This window comes from Adiantum capillus-veneris, chromosome 10, assembly GCF_014529385.1.
Source record: "Adiantum capillus-veneris isolate H3 chromosome 10, ASM1452938v2, whole genome shotgun sequence".
Classification (NCBI taxonomy): Eukaryota; Viridiplantae; Streptophyta; class Polypodiopsida; order Polypodiales; family Pteridaceae; genus Adiantum; species Adiantum capillus-veneris.
This window is the reverse complement of record NC_140940.1, coordinates 76,898,564-76,917,227: the sequence shown is the minus strand read 5'-3', so window position 1 is coordinate 76,917,227 and position 18,664 is coordinate 76,898,564. Positions and strand designations below refer to the sequence as shown.

The window sequence follows — 18,664 nt, the reverse complement described above, 5'->3', positions numbered from 1 at the left end:
GTTTTATTTGTCGCTTTTCATGGTGGTTTGTTTTCTCAAATGAAAGCACATTACAATTTACACTTTTGATCATCTCCAATTCAACATGTATTTTCGCAAAGCATGTGCTTCTAAAATTGTCATGTTACTAGAATACATAAAATAGTGGGCCATTACATTTCATACAAAATCCATACGGGGGAATGGTTCAGTACGCAAATATCCATATCTTGTCCGTATGTAGGGAAATATGTTAGAATTTAAGATATCGTACATAGGGGGGTTTCTCTAATTTGGATGTACGCATGTGACATCTTTTCATTACTAATAGTGAATCTCCCGGGGTCACTATGCTAGACACTCTTGATTAGTTTTACTTAGTTAGATCATATGAGGCATACATTTTATAGGTAAGATAAGGGTATGATAGTTTTCTTCATTTATTGTCGTATAAGTGTAGAAAGGGGGGTCATATTTCCTAGTATGAGTCGTATATAGGGGTTTTATCAAAGTTGTCCGCTCGCAAGTGGCGTCCCATTTTGTATATAGAGTGAATCCCCCGGGGTGTGTGCGTTCTTGCACACAAGCATGTGCTTGAAGGTAATGATGATTGTCCATCCAAGAGAAACAGAGAGATGACCTTTTTCTCTTCCTCTTTATATATGTAGGTGTCTGTATCCTTTTTCCTCAGAGGGCGATTGCACAATATACTAAGTATCTCATACAACTTGGTGGAAATTGAATGTTCTAGCTAGACAAATTTCATGTTCTAGGTGCAAGCCTCAAAAGAATCTAGGTGCAAGCCTCAAATCTCAAAATGAGCGAGTTTGAGCCTTGGTCCTTTGTCCTTGAAACTTGCCCTTGATAAACCATAGGCTTATTATTGCCAATGAACACATTGCCCATAGGATAAATACCAATCTTCCGATAGAGCTTGAGAGAGAGGAATATATATATATATATATAGTATAATAATGTGTAGAAGAAGCCCCCCCCCCCCTTTCTTGAATGCCTAAGGTCAACAAGTCGTAGAGGTTCATTATTTGCATCCAAACCTCCATGTTTATGTGTTGCATGGACCACAATTAGTTTGCGAGGTAGGGCATGACTTTTGTTCCTTATAATTTCTTGGGAGACATTGTGTCGACTCTTCATCATACTTCTCTATGGCACTTTTGTATGACATGCACTATTTATGGACTTCATTGTCTCCGTGCCTCTTAATAACTTTTGAGAGAGAGAGAGAGAGAGAGAGAGAGAGAGAGTTGACCTAGACTGATTGGGCCCCTTTTACAAGCATTTATTTATTCCTCCAAAGGTTTACTAGTTTATAGGCTGAAAAATCAACATGGAATCACCGTGCGTTCTTCATGCAATCACTTCGGCAACATGTCCTCCAATGTCTTCCTTCCTCACATGAGCTTGAATGTGTGTGTGTGTGTGTGTGTGTGTGTGTGTGTGTGTGTGTGTGTGTGTGTGTGTGTGTGTGTGTGTGTGTGTGTGTGTGTGTGAGAGAGAGAGAGAGAGAGAGAGAGAGAGAGAGAGAGAGAGAGAGAGAGAGAGAATGTAGAGCTTAAGGGGGGGAGAGAGAGATTGCATGTAGAGGGCAATGGTGATCGTAGTGTAAAGGAATCACCGTGCGTTCTCCTTCATGCAATCACTTTGGCAACACCTCCTCAAATGTCTTTCTTCCTCACATGAGTTTGAATGAGAGAGAGAGAGAGAGAGAGAGAGAGAGAGAGAGAGAGAGAGAGATTGCATGTAGCGGGTAATGGTGATAGTAGTGTAAAGGCTTCTTGGGCTGAAATTGAGAGGAAAATTTCAGCGATGAGGTGATCTCCAAAATGAGGGAGAAGGGTTGCTTTTATAGATGAACTTGCGACTTGTAAAGGAGAGCATTTACACAAGTGTTTTGCCACTTGTTTAAAAAAATAAATTGTCTTTGACAAGTTTCCTTGCATGTCTGAGGTGTTTTGCCACAAGTGTTTTGCCTTTTGTAAAAAAAAGTAAATTGTCTTTCATAAGTGTTCTTAAACATGTAAAAGTGTCTTGCCACTTGTTTTCCTTTTGGAATTTTCCTTTTAAATTCTTCTAGCCCTTGATTAGAATCTTCTAGAACAATTTAGAATCGGCAAAAAACAAAAATATTAGTAATGGGAATCAAACGAAAGCTCTTTTCAAGTAGAATACATAAGCATTTTCAAAACAACACTCAATGCAAGTCATCATCCATGTTTTACTATGTGTACCTCGGGTAGATTCTATCCATTCCATACACTTGTATCCATCTATATCTCCCTTGCAATAAGGTAAGAGGATACAGTCCTCCATGCTTTTCAAGCATGTAAATGGCCATTTATACTTCCTCACTTAGGGATAGAAGTATGCCTAATCAATCATGGTTCCGTAAACACGAGAAAACATGTCCAATTATGTAATCTTTTAATCGGAAAGAGAACATAAGTAATCTTTCATAAATTTCTTTGATTCATGGGTTTCATATACAAAAGCTCGTGACATTACCTCCCCTAAATTTTAGTTGTCCTCATTTGAAAGGCTTCCAGATAGGGGTTTAGTACTTCTGGATGATCTTTCATATCGTCTTCATTTATGCATTTGGCATCAAGAGCTGAATAATTCTTAAACTTTACCAAGAAACTTCTAATAACCTTGCCTTTGGATCATTTCTTTTCTTTATGGAAGACAACTTGTTTTGGTTGCAAGACTTCAATAGATTTCTTAGTGAAGTTTAGATGGATCTTCCATGATAGGGAGGATGGTTCTTCTCCACAGTAACACTTCAATAAACTCACATGAAAAGTGCTTTGAATTTTTCAATGAGGAGGTAATCAAAGTCGAATTGTTACATCATTGATCATTTGTTTAATCTTGAAGGGTCCATAATCCATGTTTGAAAGCTTGATTGATTAACACTCTCTCCTCTTCTTCTTTAGGTGTTTCTTCTCATATTTGAGAAACACCCATTGTCCTTCTTTGTAATATGCTTCCCATCTTCGTTTATCAACAACTTTTTTTGCTTAGCTTAAGACTTCACTATGGCTTGATACACTTGAGTGAGCAACCGATCAAAATTTTCTACATGCAGCAAAGATTTGTTCTTTGATTGCATAATAAGCAATAGATAAGGTTGCACTTCAAAATGTGCTTTTCTTGTAGAAGAATGTACAAAATTGCTATATGCAAACTTGAGAAGAGGTAGATACGTTTTCCAAGCGGTCTTCTACTCAATACAAAAGCGGTTCAACATATCCAAAATTTGAAGATTAACATTCTCACTTTGTCCATCAGTTTGAGGATGATGATAAGAAGATAAATATAAATTAGTGCCAACATTTTCAAAGAGGGCTCTCCAGAATAGGCTCGTAGTTTTAGGATTCCTATAGACTTAGGAAGCCCATGGTGCTTGAATACAAGGTGCAAATCAACTGCTTTTTCAGTCAACATTCATCCCTCTCACAATGGGTGTGCAAATCAGCCGTGAATTGATCATTTTTAGGCCCACCTCCAAGAAGCTATAGGCCTATGATGTGTGGATTTTCAGCCCCTTCGTCCTCGCCATTTTGCAGCTATGGAGGGTTGAAGGATAACACCGACAAGACCTTCTTACGCAAGGTGGTCATTCGGATTGTTAGCTATGGTATGGTCAGGTGCTTAATAAAATTATGGTTTGCGCTGCTCTGACGAGTTTCTTATTCAAGAGCTGTGATTGCACGATTTGACTGACAATAGGAAGGGCTACTACGCTTGCAATCTTGCAAGCATCTGGCATGATGGAACATGTTGACATAGGGAGAAAAGTTCTCTCCTTTCTCTCTAGGAGTGATATCCCCAGTAGGGGCAGGCCAGCAAGCTCTTGTCTGTTTGCATCTGAAGCAGAGCAAAGGCTACGATTACTGCAGTGTTGTTTCTAAGATTGCTAGCCGTCGGCTGTTTAGTCTTGCTTGGCAATGGTTCGGCCAACTTGTATTTCTAATCTTCCTAATGAGCTTCTTACTGAAGTTGCTGTCATTTGGATTACTCTTATTGCACGAATTGGTTGATAAGGGAAGGGCTATGCTTGCATTTTGAAAGCATCTGCCATGACTCAACATGCTGTCATAGGGAGACCCTCTCTCTCCTCTCTCCCTGGATGTGATATCCCCGCTAGGGACAGGTCTCAGCTGTTTTTATCTATAGATCAGAGCAACGACCAAGACTAGTGTTCTTTTGTAAGCCCAACAAAGGCAAGGCCAGAAAGATCTGGTTGCTACACTAGGCAAACATAGCTCCAAATGGAATTACGTTTACTTGCATCTAGGGCGCATTTACTTTGTGTTGGTTACATAGATCGCATCGGTTTCAAGCTATGCTTGACAGAGACAATTCCAAGATGCATTGAGGTATTCTCCAAGGTATGAAAATATGGCAACTACAAGGACTGAGGCATAGAGCCAAAAAAATTGAGACACTAAGCCAATACAACAAGGCATAAAACCATGCTCAGGACCATGTCCTATTTTGTTTTCCAAGATACAGATCCCCAAGGTGGCCTCCTTGATTTGTTGCCCGACTGTCAATCATATTCATGGCACATGCGGGGTTTTTGGCATAAAAGGTCTTAAGCAATTCAGCATGGAGATATTTTAGGTCAACTTTGTTTATTTCTTCTCTAATGCATTGTTTTTTGTTGTTGAGTTGCCTAGAGGACGCGCACCCCCCGTCTCAGGCTATATCTCAATTGGTGAGGGGCACTAATTGTTTGTCAAATAGGGCAGGCTAGGGTTTTCAAAACAATGCAAGACATTTATTCCTCACCTGACAATGTGACGCGCACAAAAAGATCAACAGAAACAGGAAGGTAAACCACATTTCCTAGCCTAGAGTGCTACATAATCTCCACTCTCTTACGGTGCTTACAGCTTTCAACCAGTACAAGACAGGAAACAATGGGCGGCACATTGGTAAGACAATCAATACATAGTGTCCTCTTACAACAGCTGCAATGGTTTGCAATCGAGGTCGTTTAAATTTCAAGTTGCCTTGTGCCTCCTCAAAACTCCAAGAAAATTGACCAGCAGCGAAAACAAATGGATAAGATAATGTACACGAGTAGTTTTCTGTTACCTTGGGCATGGTTCAAAAAGCTAAAAAAGCACTCTCTGATACTAATTACTCAGCAGAAGGTAAGACTGACTCAACAGCTTCCGTTGCAGAGGTAGCAACAGACGCAGCTGGCGTCTGGGATTGAGCTGGTACAGCTTCAGGTTCGGCCTTTGCCGCAGGCTTTGGCTCTGCAGCAGCCGGCTTCACAATGAGCTTTGCTTTCGCTTTCTGCTTAGCCATTGCCTCTTTCATTGCCTCTTTTCTCCTGTATGTTGCAAGAAGCTTTGCATCATAGGCGCTCAATGACTTGTCTTCCTCCAGTCTTTTTTCAGCAGTTTCAGCTGGCTTCTTCCTTGCAGCCAGGGCTTCTTGTGTGCTGTACGACTCCACCAAGACTGCCAAAAGAGTGGCAACTGCAAAAGTTCTTTGCACAACAAGAGTACAAAAAATCAACCGCTGGGTTTTGCTAGCCTTTTCTTGATAGAGAAATAAGATAAGAAGGACCTGCCTGCGGGGAACCTTCTCCAACCTTTGCTCAGAAATGTCCACTGGTGACTGCTGGCACAAAACTTGCAGACTGGGACAAGAGCGACTTGATGATGTTGTTGATGACTGACGAGATAATGACATCGGGCTTCCGTACAATGAGGACCATGTCAATGAAGCCATGACACCTGTGATAACATGAAAAAGATTAGTGATGTCTCGCAGTTACATCAATGTTTTGATCAAACAAAAAAGGATTGCTATCATAGGCTTAGCTATCAAATAAATCTGAGCCTACCACTCTTTGAAATGTAATTTGACGCTTAACCAGTCCTTCAGGGCACATGGCATTTGACAAACTAACATTGGATAATTTGAACCTGAAGCCCACAAATGCCGGAGAGAAGGCCAACAACCGCAACTTGATATAGGGTCCTTTGCTTGCAGGGTTCGCTGCAGCCCTGGCTGAAGCAGGACTGGGAGCCTCTCCAAGTGGTTCGTCTACACTGGTGGAGGAGGCCATTGACACAACCTCATGCTTTGGATATTCGAGCACCAACCAAGATGGTAAGGGCAGCAGCCAGCTGACTTGGAGGTGAATGGCACCATTGCACGCGTTGCGCGGTAAAAGCCACCCAAACAAGGTTGGAAATCCGGTGGCTGTAACGAGCGGTTGGGCAGGGAGTGGGAGGCCGAGCAGCAGGGGCAGGTCGGCCAGATGTCACGGGTAGGCTGCAAGCCAAGCATGGAGATTAGGGATAGCGGGCCATGTAACCAGCAGCGTGAGGAGCCTCTAGGCAAAGAGAATGGATGAAGCAGGCTGGAAGAGCGCTTGCAGACTCTGGCAGAACAGTGCACAGGGTCAGCGGGAACTCTATGTACAGGCAACGAGGGAGGGCAAGAAGCTTAAAGGCGATCACTGAGCGAGGGTTTGTCTTCACGCTGGGTTCGGTCTGTTGCACACGGGCGCAGGTCTGCGCCATGCTCAATGCTCCTCAATGATAGCTCTGAGTGTCTTGGGTGGAGAAATCTCTCCTAAAACGGGCATATCCTGCTGCCCGTATGTTCTCACTCTCTGTCCATCTGCTCAACTGTTGCTCAAATACAACCGTGCCAATGTGTGTCCAATTATAATAGTACGGTGGTTTCTAGGCTTCATTGGATCACCTGCCTTGAATATAGGCACAATAGTAGACAGTCTCCAAGTCTCAATTAAACCCTCACATATAACACGATTTAACACAATTGCAAGAACCTCTATCAGCATATCTCTAGCATGTATAAAGTGTTCTGTTACTAGACAATCTTAATCATATGCCCTCCTGGTCCTCATCCTGTCAATGGCCGTCTTTACCATCTCTATGTTAAAGAAGGTACTCGTAGATGGGCATGGCTCAAGAGGATGTGGAAGGGGTGTATGTCCAAGGACCGTATACAAGGATGTTGCATACTGACCCCACACATTAGGGGAAGTAACACTAGGGAAGGGGAGTGCTCATGAAAGAGAGCCATACCTCTCCTGAGTCTCTACTCAAGAACAACTGGTATAAGTTTGGCTCCATCTGAGCTAGGAATGCTCGCTTCTTTTGTCGCACAAGGCGCCAGAAGGCTATCTGAGAGAGAGAAATAAAATGAAATGAAGTGTCATATTAACGTCTTCAAAAGGCCAAAGTGACCTATGAGACCAGAAAGTTACAATGTGGTGGATCTGATACATACTCTGAGTAACAAAATAAAAAATATTGAATTTGAAGCTGCTAGATGTGAACTAAACAGCTAGCTTGGATTGTGTAGGATATGAGGGGGGGGGGGGGGGGGGGGGGGGGGGGGGGGGGGGTTGAAGCAAATGGGGAGCTAATACAACAAAATGTGGGTGTATCCTCTGAAAGAGTTAAATCACAGGAGATCTAGCATCGGTCGCTAGCAGATCTCATCAATCTCCTCCGTGGTCAGTAGTCTAACCGAGCGTCGTGCATGTTGAGCCAAAGTGATCTAAATCCTCAAATAGAGCTTCCTTCGATGCTCTGTAGTCCTCCGCAGTCTCGGGCGTCTGGATCTCCCTAGCTCGGTCGCTCGGTCGATCAATTTGCCTCTAGTACGAGGGGAATGTGGGCTCTGTTGTGGTAGTAGCTCCTCCGGTTTCCCAATGTGCGTCTGCTCTAAAGGAGTCTATGATCCGTCTCTAAGACTGGCTAGTCTCTCCTCTCATCAGTCTCTCTCTGAATCTGCATAGCTCGAGCAGAAACAAACCCAGGCATCTCTGGTCCTCGTATCCCATGACTCTAGAGAGTGGTCCAAAGCCCTCTCTGAACAAGCAGTGAAAGCGGCCTCGTATCTCATAGTAGATTGGGCAGCGCCATGTGTAGTACAACTCTGTCTCACGCTCCATGTGACACAAGGGGTATGTCCTAGCCTTTGTTGGTACTCCGCTGTATCTCCCAGTCTCGACCCGAAGCTGGTGTGAAGATGTGCGTATTTGGCCAATAGCACATTGAATCCCATGAGACAAGTGGGTGTCCATGTATCTGGGTCTCGCCACAAAGCTGTCCTCCGTCAACTGGAGAAGATGCTCTTTGTTGAAAGCCATCTTCGTGCCCAACTCCTACGCTGGCTGTATCCATGTCCTCCTAGTGTCTAGCTGAGTCAGGTCCTGAAGGATGAGCCTGGTGATCTCGGATTGTGTAAGAGTCAGAGAGGGTGCATCCAATGAGTACTAGAAGGGAGGCAATCTGTCGATGTTGAATCCGTGTGTTTGGAACCATGATGTCATCTCCCATACCAGCATGTTGTATCTCCCTGCATGGCTAACTGTTGAGAGGACTCAAGTGCTAGGCGGGCATATCTGTCTTTGGGAAGTTCCCACAGGCGGTGTATGACGAAGACTGACCTAGTGAGCGCCTCAACCACTAATGGGGGGGCAGCTAGCTCTGCTCGAATAATGTCATATGGTACTGAAACCTTGGCCCTAATAAGTCGTGAGATCATAGAGACTAGAGGCTTCTCCATGTCCCCCCATCCATCAATGCGGCCCGACCTCCCATGATGATCCAATGAGGGTCCCCAAATCTCAGCTCCATAGAGCAATGCGGAAGCCACCAAAGTATCGAAGAGCCAGAGCTTCGTCCGAGGCTCCTGAAACTGAACCTGTGAACACATCCTCTCCAATCTATCCAATGTTGCATGGGCTCTGGTCACTCTAGTCTCTACTGCTCTCCTCAGTGAAAATGCTGGTCCACTACCCCAAGGCAAGTGTAAGCATTTGTATACTCCACTGTCTCCTGGCCGTATGTGAATGCAGGTGTTGACCTCTTGCTCCACTGTGGGGTGGTATTAAACACCATACCTTGGTTTTACCAAGGTTGACAAACAAACCACTTTCATGGGCAAACCTATGCAAAGCATCCAAGTGCTGTTGCATCCCCTCCGGAGAGTCAAAGATCAACACAATATCATCATAGCATATAACAATAGTGGAATCCATGTCCCTGCCAGCTGTGCACCTCTATCACCATCTCTCTCAATATAGTCAGAGACCTCATCCACATACATACCAAATAGAGTAGGAGAGAGCGGGCAGCCCTGCTTCACCCCAATAGTGGAGTGAACCGGTGTAGATAGACCCTCCGAGGTGCGCGCACCAATACTGACCTGTATAATGCCATGATCCCCCAAATGAGCTCTAAGGGTACCCCCATTTCCTGCAGTCTATGCATCAGTCTAGCTCTGGGTACTGTGTCAAATGCTTTGTGGAAGTTCACAAAGCTACAATAGATCCGTCTCCCATGTGATCTGCCCTCCTCAATAATGGCTCTAGAGTCATGATATGGTCAAGAGTAGAAAAACCTCTCTTGAACCCTGCCTGCCTGGCTGCGCGTATCCCTTCTCTCTCTGCTTCTACTCAATTGTTGCTCAAGAATGGATGCGTACAACAGTGCCAATGTGTGCCCAATCATGATAGTGCGATAATTCCCAGGCTCCATAGGGTCTCTTGACTTGAGGATAGGTACAATAGTAGATAAGCTCCAAGTATCAGGCAAGCCCTCACACATGGCACGGTTGAACATAACTGCTAGAAGCTCTGTTAGTAGATCTCTGGCATGTATGAAATGCTCAGCCACTAAGCCATCATGATCATATGCTCTCCCAGTCCTCATCCTGTCAATGGCCTTCTTTACCATCTCAATGGTAAGAAAGCACTTGTGTGTGGGCATGGATCGGGGGGGTCAGCAATGGGTGGCTGTCCGGGAACTGTGTACAAAGATGATGCGTACTGGCCCCACGCCTCTGTAGAGGTAATGGCATGGGGAGGGGAGTGCTCATGAAAGAGTCGCCATGCCTCACATGAGTCCTGGCTCAAGAATAACAGGTACAGATCCTGCTCTAGTCGAGCCAAAAATGCCCTCTTCTTTCGACGCACTAGGCGTCGGAAATCAATCTGTCTGTCTGTGAGTGATGTCCCCCAAAAGCACCTCCCTCTCAAGTCTGGCTCTTGTCTCGCAACATTCTTCATCATACCAGCTATTCTGGGGCATGCTCCCAGAACACCATCTATGCTCAAGTTGGGTGTGCGGATATGCCTCTATTGCTACATCATGTAATGTCTGTGGTAGACTGTCAGTATAGTAGTAAGCTCCTCCAGCGGTCGCCCTAGCTCCTCAATGCACAGGCATTCTATAGATCCCATCTATGTATACAGAGTCCGTTTCCCGCGTGAAGGTGTAGCAAGTAGGGGCTATAACCCGTGGCCTGTGTGCTACACTAAACTGGAAAGAGATGGTCATCGAAACAAGGGCATGATCCACTGCCACACCAACAGGTCTCGGTCCAACCGTGAGATCCTGGATACTAGAGATAAAGCTCGGCTGTGCCATGACATAATCCATTGTGCTGGCTCCATGTCTGTGTGGAAAGCATATAAAACCTCCCGCAATAGGAAATCTTTGTAGGTCATTCAAAATGGCCAGTCCATGTGCATTCCCCATGTCTATCAAGTGTCGTCCATTCTCAGTAGTTCCACATCCCGTGATAGTCTAGACAAGCCCGTCTCTGTAATATCCAGCTCTCTCACCATCTCCTCTGACGTATCATAAAATACTGTCTGGTAATGTGCAGTCCTAGCATTGAAGTCCCCTAGGATGATAATGTCACTATCTCTAGAGAACTCGCATATGTCATCATCCAAAATAGAAAAAGGGGACTGTCCTCTAGGTTGTGCATATACTGACGTACTCGGGGTCAAGAAGCAAATAGCAATGTAAAGATACCTTCCTGTCTTTGCTCTCAATCTCACCCACATGTACCTAGTCTGCTCATCCCTGCGGGCTATATGTATCAACGGTCACAACTCCTCCCCGAATAACACTGCCACTCCCCCTGGGCCCCGTCATCTGTGCTCTGATCGTGTCTCCTGTCTGCAGGCTGTCTCCCATCTATATCCACTGATGTGAGGCATAGACTGCCGAAGGGCCTGATGTGTCTCAGAGTAGAAGGCGATGTCTCTCCATGTAAAACTATCCTCATAGCACCCACATCAAGGCGCATAGATCAATTACAATTCCAGGTAGCAACTTTGAGTGTGGTCCATAGGTCTCCCACCGTCATGTGGAGCGTCACTCCAATATCACCACTCTTCCATCTCGGTAATAGGCAATCTTACCTTTTTTCCTTGCCACTCTAATATACCTCTTAAGTTCAGAATAGTCTGAACTCACGAATTATAAGAGGGAGTAAAGCACTCATAAAACTATAAAAGCAAGGGACACAAGAAAAGAAAAGAAAAAACAAAAACAAACAGACAAACTAACTAAATCACTTTATTTGCTACGAAACAAAACTAGATAAAACAAAACATTATTAACTTAAAAATGTTTTTAGAAAAGGCATGCGTAAAATAAGTTGACGCAACTTACTTGGCTTAAAACAAGTACTCGACAAAGGATAAGACATCTTAAAAACTTAATCCTAGAAATCAAACTTCACACAACAACTTCCCTTGCCGCTCTAATCTCCGGTATTACCTCCTGCATAAAAGCGATTTGCGAGAGGGTAAGATCACCCCGAGAAAGATGCCCGTCTTCTTAAGATTGGTCTCTTCTTCAAAAAGTCCTTCACTTCCCATGGAGGGAAAACAAAGGATGAGTGCCCTTTCTTTCGAGGTTTCCCCATTGCTTCCATTTTTCTTTTTATTGCCCACTCTCCAAGCTTTTGTGTGCATCGGCTCATTAACCCCCATCAAAGCCATGAGTTCTTTTATCTCTTCGTCCACATTGCCTGTCTTTAAAGCCGCAAATCCTCTCGTGTAAAACGCGTACACGCTTTCTTTGCTCCTCTTCTAGTGTCAAGTTAATAATGGTGGGTGTAGATGTTGTTTCCTTGCCTTTTCCTTTCTTGGCAACCTCGATCCATTTCTCGGCGTCATCCACCTTCTGTTGGGTCTTTGTAATAACATCTACCCAAGAGGTCGTCATTTCTTTGTGTTGCTCTTCCCCCTCTTTGATGCCCGCACTTGCTCTTTAATCGTATTGAGTTCTTCTATTACTGAGGGTTGCAGTTCTCCCTCTTCAAGTGTGTCTCTTGATCGTACCTCGGCGAGATCCTTCATGAGTGACGCAATCTCTTCATCTTGGGCTGTCACACGACCTTCCAATGTAGTTATCTTGCTTTCTTAGACCGACACGCGTTCTTCGAGCATCTTTATTGTACCCAAGAGGCTGGGTTGATCTTGTTAATAGTTTCGGTCATTTCTTCTTTGCACTTTTGAATGGCATCCTCTAAAGGGTCAGTCTTGTCATTCTGCTTCCTCATGCTTGATAGCCGCCAAAAACGAGGGTATAGAAAGTTCTGGCGGCAGAAAGAAGATCATACTATACTACACGCAGATGTGTTTCCTCATTATGTATACATGTCAAACATGTCAAACTTCTGCATACATTTTGCCCGCCCTTCTGAAATTTATTTTTAAATTCCTGCAATTTCTGCTTGCTTTCTGCAATTTTTGCAATCTGCTGCAATGCAGTTTGCACAGCAGCCTGTATGCTGGCTGCTCTGCCGTATGTGACCTCTGTCCTGCTGCACAGTAGCCTAAGCTCGCACGCATGTCCTGCTGCCCCTGATGCATGTTTTGCAGCCCAACCACGCGCTCTCTGCCTGCTCACTGCTGTTGTAGCCCTGCTTGCTGTAGATGGGGCAGCGCGAGGGGGAGTGGGTTGTGGGTGGGGCGCAGAGAGAGAGAGAGAGAGAGAGAGAGAGAGAGAGAGAGAGAGAACTGTTGACTTCTGCGCCAAACCCTAATTTGGCTGCTGCAGATTGACGCGAATCCTAATATGCCATCTCCTAATCTGCTGCAGACTGACACGAAATCTAATGCTGTAGATGGGGCAGCACGAGGGGGAGTGGGTTGTGGGGGGGAGGGGAAGAGAAGAGAGAGAGAGAGAGAGAGAGAGAGAGAGGGTAGGGCACATGGGAGAGGATTTATTGTAGCTTTGTGGATTTCCACAAAGCATTTGATGTGGTGCCCAGAGCCAGATTGATGCACAGACTACAAGAGATAGGACTGCCCAATGAGTTGATTTGGGGGATCATGGCTCTATACAGATCAGTGGTGAGACATGTATGCATTGCAGAGGGGAAATCTCATTTAGTGCACTCCACTATTGGAGTGAAACAAGGTTGTCCATTGGCCCCCACTCTATTTAATATGTAAATAGATGAGGTTTCTGATTACATTGACAAAGAGGGTGACAGAGGTGCGAGCTGGCAGGGACATGGATTCCATTGTTGTTATGTGCTGATGATATTGTGTTGATCTCATGCTCAACGCCTGGAGGGTATGCGACGACATTTGGATACATTACATAGCTTTGCGGAGGATAGTGGATTGACCAAGGTTATGGTGTTTAACACCACACCGCATTGGAGCACGAGATCAACACCTACATTCACTAATGGTCAGGAGATTGTGGACACAGATGCATACACTTATCTTGGGGTAGTCTTCATTGGGCCAAGGTTTTCTTTGAAGAGAGCAACAGAGACTAGACTCACCAGAGCGTATGCAGCCTTGGGATGATTGGAGAGGATGTGTTCGCAGGTTCAATTCCAGGAACTTCAAACAAAGCTCTGGGTCTTTGATACCTTGGTAGCTTCAGCTATGCTCTATGGGGTTCAGGTTTGGGGACCCTCTGTGGGTCAGGATGGGTGGAGAGGTGTGGAGAGGCCCTTTCCGTGCCACATGAGATCATTAGAGTGGACTTAGCAGGCCCCCCCACCCCCAAATGGCACATCAATCTCCTTTATGCACAGCTTATGGGACACTACCAGAGACAAATATGCCAGATTGGCCCTTGAGACCTCCAAACAATTAGCTTTACAAGGGGACACATCATGCTGGTATGCACAAATGTCATCATGGTATTAGATACATGGCTTCAGCATGGACAACTTACCTCCCTTCCAGTAATCCCTTGATGCACCATCGCTGTCTCTTACACGGGTGGAGATTACTAGACTCATTCGCCAGGACCTGACGAATTATCTTTATAGGGGGGACACATCATGCTGGTATGCACAAATGTCATCATGGTATTAGATACATGGCTTCAGCATGGACAACTTACCTCCCTTCTAATACTCCCTTGATGCACCACGCTGTCTCTTACACAGGTGGAGTTTACTAGACTCGTTCGCCAGGACCTTGACTGTTAGATTTACACCACTTTGCTGCTTCATATAGGTCTACGGCATACTTCCGGGCTGGCCACCCATGTATAGGTTGCACCTTTGTCTGGCTGCCCACTTAGTATGGGCACCCACTCATATTTCCATGCTGGGTCGTGGGGCTTCATCCATACTGCTCAACCTCCCTTGGGCACTCGTATATAGGGGGCCAGGGGGGTACCCACTTCTCAGATAGCATCTGGCATTTGCACAGGTTTCATGCTTTGAAATAGTCAGGGGGGTTGATCGCCCTCCCCTTACCCTACACCAACGTTTGTGTTCTCTCTCTCTCTCTCTCTCTCTCTCTCTCTCTCTCTCTCTCTCTCTCTCTCTCTCTCTCTCTCTCGTGCGCTGTGCTGCTTGCCCTCATGCCCTGCTGGCTGCCCGCGCTGTGCTGCTGCTCGCTGCCCGGCTCGCGCTCTGCCCTTGCTCGTTGCCATGCTCTCGCTCGCTGCTCTTCTTCTTCTTCTTCTTCTTCTTCTTCTTCTCTCTCTCTCTCTCTCTCTCTCTCTCTCTCTCTCTCTCTCTCTCTCTCTCTCTCTCTCTCTCTCTCTCTCTCTCTCTCTCTCTCTTTGTGCTGCTCGCCCTTGCGCCCTGCTCGCTGCCCGCCCCTACTCTCTGCCATGCTCCCTCCTCTGCAACCCCCCCCCCTCGCTCCGCCTGCAGCCCCACCACACGCCGCTCGTATGGTGTCCCCCCCCCCCCCCCACCTCCCCCTCCTGCTCGTAAGGTGCCCCCCCCCCCCCCTTTCTTCTATGCGTAGAATGTCCCCCCCTTCTTCTACGCGTAGGGTGTCCCCCCCCCCCCCCCCCCCCCCCCCTTTTCTTTTACACGTAGGATGTCTACGCGTAGGTCAATTTTTTTTATTTTTTTTATTTTTCTTCAGATTCACTGCCTTGTAACTTTCCGGTCTCATAGGTCACTATGGCCTTTTGAAGACGTTAATATAACATTTCATCTCATTTCATTTCATTTCTCTCTCGTTGTCCCCCTCGGCCGCCCCCCCCCCCCCCCCCCCCCCCCCCAACAGCGCTGCTCCTGCTGCTGCTCCACTGCAGCACCACCCGCCTGTAGCTGCTGCTTCATAGGTCGACCCACACACCGTTACACACACCTAATCGAGCATTCCGAAGAGCCCGGCAGGAAATTGAAAACTAACAGAGAGCGCAATATTCGGAATTTTACAGGGAATTACAGGAAACTCAAAAACTGCAGACCTCGTTTCTGGCGGTGACCAAGCATGAGGAAGCAGAATGATAAACCCGATCCTTTAGAGGATGCAGTTCAAAAATGCAAAGAAGAAATGACAGAAACTATTAACAAGATCAACCGCAACCTGCTAGGCACAATAAAAATGCTCGAAGATCGTGTGTTTGCCCAAGAAAGCAAGATCACTGCAATGGGAGATCGTGTGATGGCCCAAGACGAAGAGATTGCGTCACTCAAGAAGGCGCTCGCAGAGGCACAATCACGAAACACACTTGAAGAGGGAGAACTGCAACCCTCAGTAATAGAAGAACTAAACTCGATCAAAGAGCAAGTGCGAGCCATCAAAGAGGGGGAAGAGCAGCACAAAGAGATGACGACTTCCTGGGTGGAAAGACTCAGCAGAAGGCAGATGAAGCCCAGAAATGGATTGAGGTGGCCAAGAAAGGGAAAAGCAAGGAAACAACGTAGACACCCACCATTATCAACTTGACCCTAGAAGAGGAGCAAAGACGACGTGCGTGCTATCTACATGTGAGAATTTGCGGTCTTACAGACAAAGATAATGTAGACGAAGCGGTAAAAGAACTCATGGCTTTGATGGGGATTCATGAGCCGATGCAATCAAGAGCTTGGAGAGTGGGCAACAAGAAGAAAAATGGGAGCAATGGGGAAACCTCGAAAGAAAGGGCACTCATCCTCCGTTTTCCCTCCATGGAAGCAAAGAAAGACTTTCTGAAGAAAAGGCCAACTCTTAAAAAAACGGGTATCTTTCTCGGGGATGACCTTACCCTCTCACAGATCGCTCATATGCAGGAGGTAATGCCGGAGATTAGAGCAGCAAGGGAAAAAGGCAAGATTGCCTTTTACCGAGATGGAAGAGTGGTGATATTGGAGCGACGCTCCACATGACGATGTGAGGCCTATGGGACTGCACTCAAAGTTGCTACCTGGAATTGTAATGGATCTAAGCGTCTTGATGTAGGTGCTTTTGAGGAGAGTTTTCCGGGAGAGACATTATCTTCTACTCTGAGACGCATCAGGCCCCTGGGCAGTCTATGCCTCACATTAGTGGATACAGATGGGAGACAGCCTATAGACAGGAGACACGATCGGAGCACAGAGGGCGGGGCTCGGGAGGAGTGGCAGTGTTATTCAGGGAGGAGCTGCAGCCATTGATACATATAGCTCGCAGGGATGAGCAAGCTAGGTACATGTGGGTGAGATTGAGAGCAGAGACAGGCAGATATCTTTACATTGCTATTTGCTACTTTCCCCCGAGTACGTCAGTATATGCACCACCTGAAGGACAATCCCCCTTTTCTATCTTGGATGATGACATATGGGAGTTCTCTAGAGACGGTGACATTATCATTCTAGGGGACTTCAATGCTAGGACTGCCCATCATCAGACAATGTTTTATGATACCTCAGAGGAGATGCTGAGAGAGTTGGATGTGGTGGAGACAGGCCTATCTAGACGATCGCAGGCTGGGGAATATACTGAATATGGACGGCACTTGATAGACATGGGGATTGCACATGGATTGGCCATCTTGAATGGCCTACAGAGATTTCCTACTGCGGGAGGTTTCACATGCTTTCCACACAGACACGGAGCCAACACAGTGGATTATGTCATGGCACACCCAAGCCTCATCTCAAGTATCCAGGATCTCACTGTTGGGCCCAGACCTCTTGGGGTGGCAGTGGATCATGCTCTTGTGTCGTTGACCATCTCTTTCCAGTTAAGTGTAGCACACAGGCCACGGGCACCTGCCCCTACTCGCTACACCTTCACGCGAGAGATGGACTCTGTATACATAGATGGGATATACAGACGCTTGTGCACTGAGTAGCCAGGACGACCTCTAGAGGAGCTTACTACTATTCTGACACAGACTTTACACGATGCAGCAGCAGAGGCATACCCACACACTCAGCCTGAGCAGAGACGTCGTTCTGGGAGCATGCCCCAGATCAGTTGGTATGATGCGGAATGCCGCGAGACTAGAGCTAGACTTCAGAGGGAGGTGCTTTTGGGAGACATCACTCACAGGCAGTCACAGATTGACTTTCGACGCCTAGTGCGGCGGAAGAAAAGGGCATTTTTGGCTCGACTAGAGCAGGATCTTTACCAGTTATTCTTGAGTCAGGACTCACGTGAGGCGTGGCGGCTCTTTCATGAGCGATCCCCCCCACCTGCCATTACCTCTATAGAGACTTGGGGCCAGTACGCATCATCTTTGTACACAGTTTCTGGACAGCTGCCCCCCCCCCGACCCCCCCGATCCATGCCCACACACATGTGCTTTTTTCACCGCTGTTGAGATGGTGAGGAAGGCCATTGACAGGATGAGGACTAGGAGAGCATATGATCATGATGGCTTAGTGGCTGAGCATTTCATGCAGGCCAGAGATCTACTAGCAGAGATTCTAGCAGTTATGTTTAATCGTGCCATGTGTGAGGGCTTACCTGATACTTGGAGCCTTTCTACGATTGTACCCATCTTCAAGTCAGGAGACCCTATGGAGCCTAGGAATTATCGCACTATCATGATTGGACACACACTGGCACGATTGTACGCATCCATTCTTGAGCACCAGCTGAGTAGATGGGCAGAGAGGGAAGGGATACGTGCAGCTGGGCAGACAGGTTTCAGGAGAGGCTTTTCTACTCTTGACCATATCTTGACACTCAGAGCCATCATTGAGGAGGGCAGATCACATGGGAGACGGATCTATTGTAGCTTTGTGGACGTCCGCAAAGCATTTGACACAGTACCCAGAGCTAGATTGATGTGCAGATTACAAGATATGGGAGTGTACCCACAGAGCTCATTTGGCGGATCATGGCATTGTACAAGTCAGTAGTGGGGCATGTACGCATCCCAGAGGGCTTGTCCGCACCGGTTCACTCCACTATTGGTGTGAAGCAAGGCTGCTCGCTCTCTCCTACTCTATTTGGTATGTATATGGATGAGGTTGCTGACTACATTGAGAGAGATGGTGATAGAGGTGCACAGCTGGCAGGGACATGGATTCCACTATTGCTGTATGCTGATGATATTGTGTTGATCTCCGACTCTCCAAAGGGGATGCAACTTCACTTGGATGCTCTGCATAGATTTGCCGACGAAAGTGGTTTGTCTGTCAACCTTGGTAAAACCAAGGT

General features: G+C 46.3%; 1 protein-coding gene across 1 annotated transcript in view; it reads right to left on the bottom strand.

Annotated features, from left to right (window-relative positions):
* Positions 1-4,918: 4,918 nt before the first annotated feature.
* LOC147449097 (uncharacterized) overlaps positions 4,919-18,664 on the bottom strand; it is a 28,970-nt gene continuing 15,224 nt past the window's right edge. Inside the window, exons 2-3 of the mRNA XM_086521672.1 lie at positions 5,591-5,756; positions 4,919-5,506 (exon numbers count right to left, since the gene is read on the bottom strand). Of these exons, the coding sequence (XP_086377798.1) occupies positions 5,149-5,506; positions 5,591-5,751 (519 nt within the window). The 5' untranslated portion in view covers positions 5,752-5,756 and the 3' untranslated portion in view covers positions 4,919-5,148. The remainder of the gene's footprint in view (positions 5,507-5,590; positions 5,757-18,664) is intronic.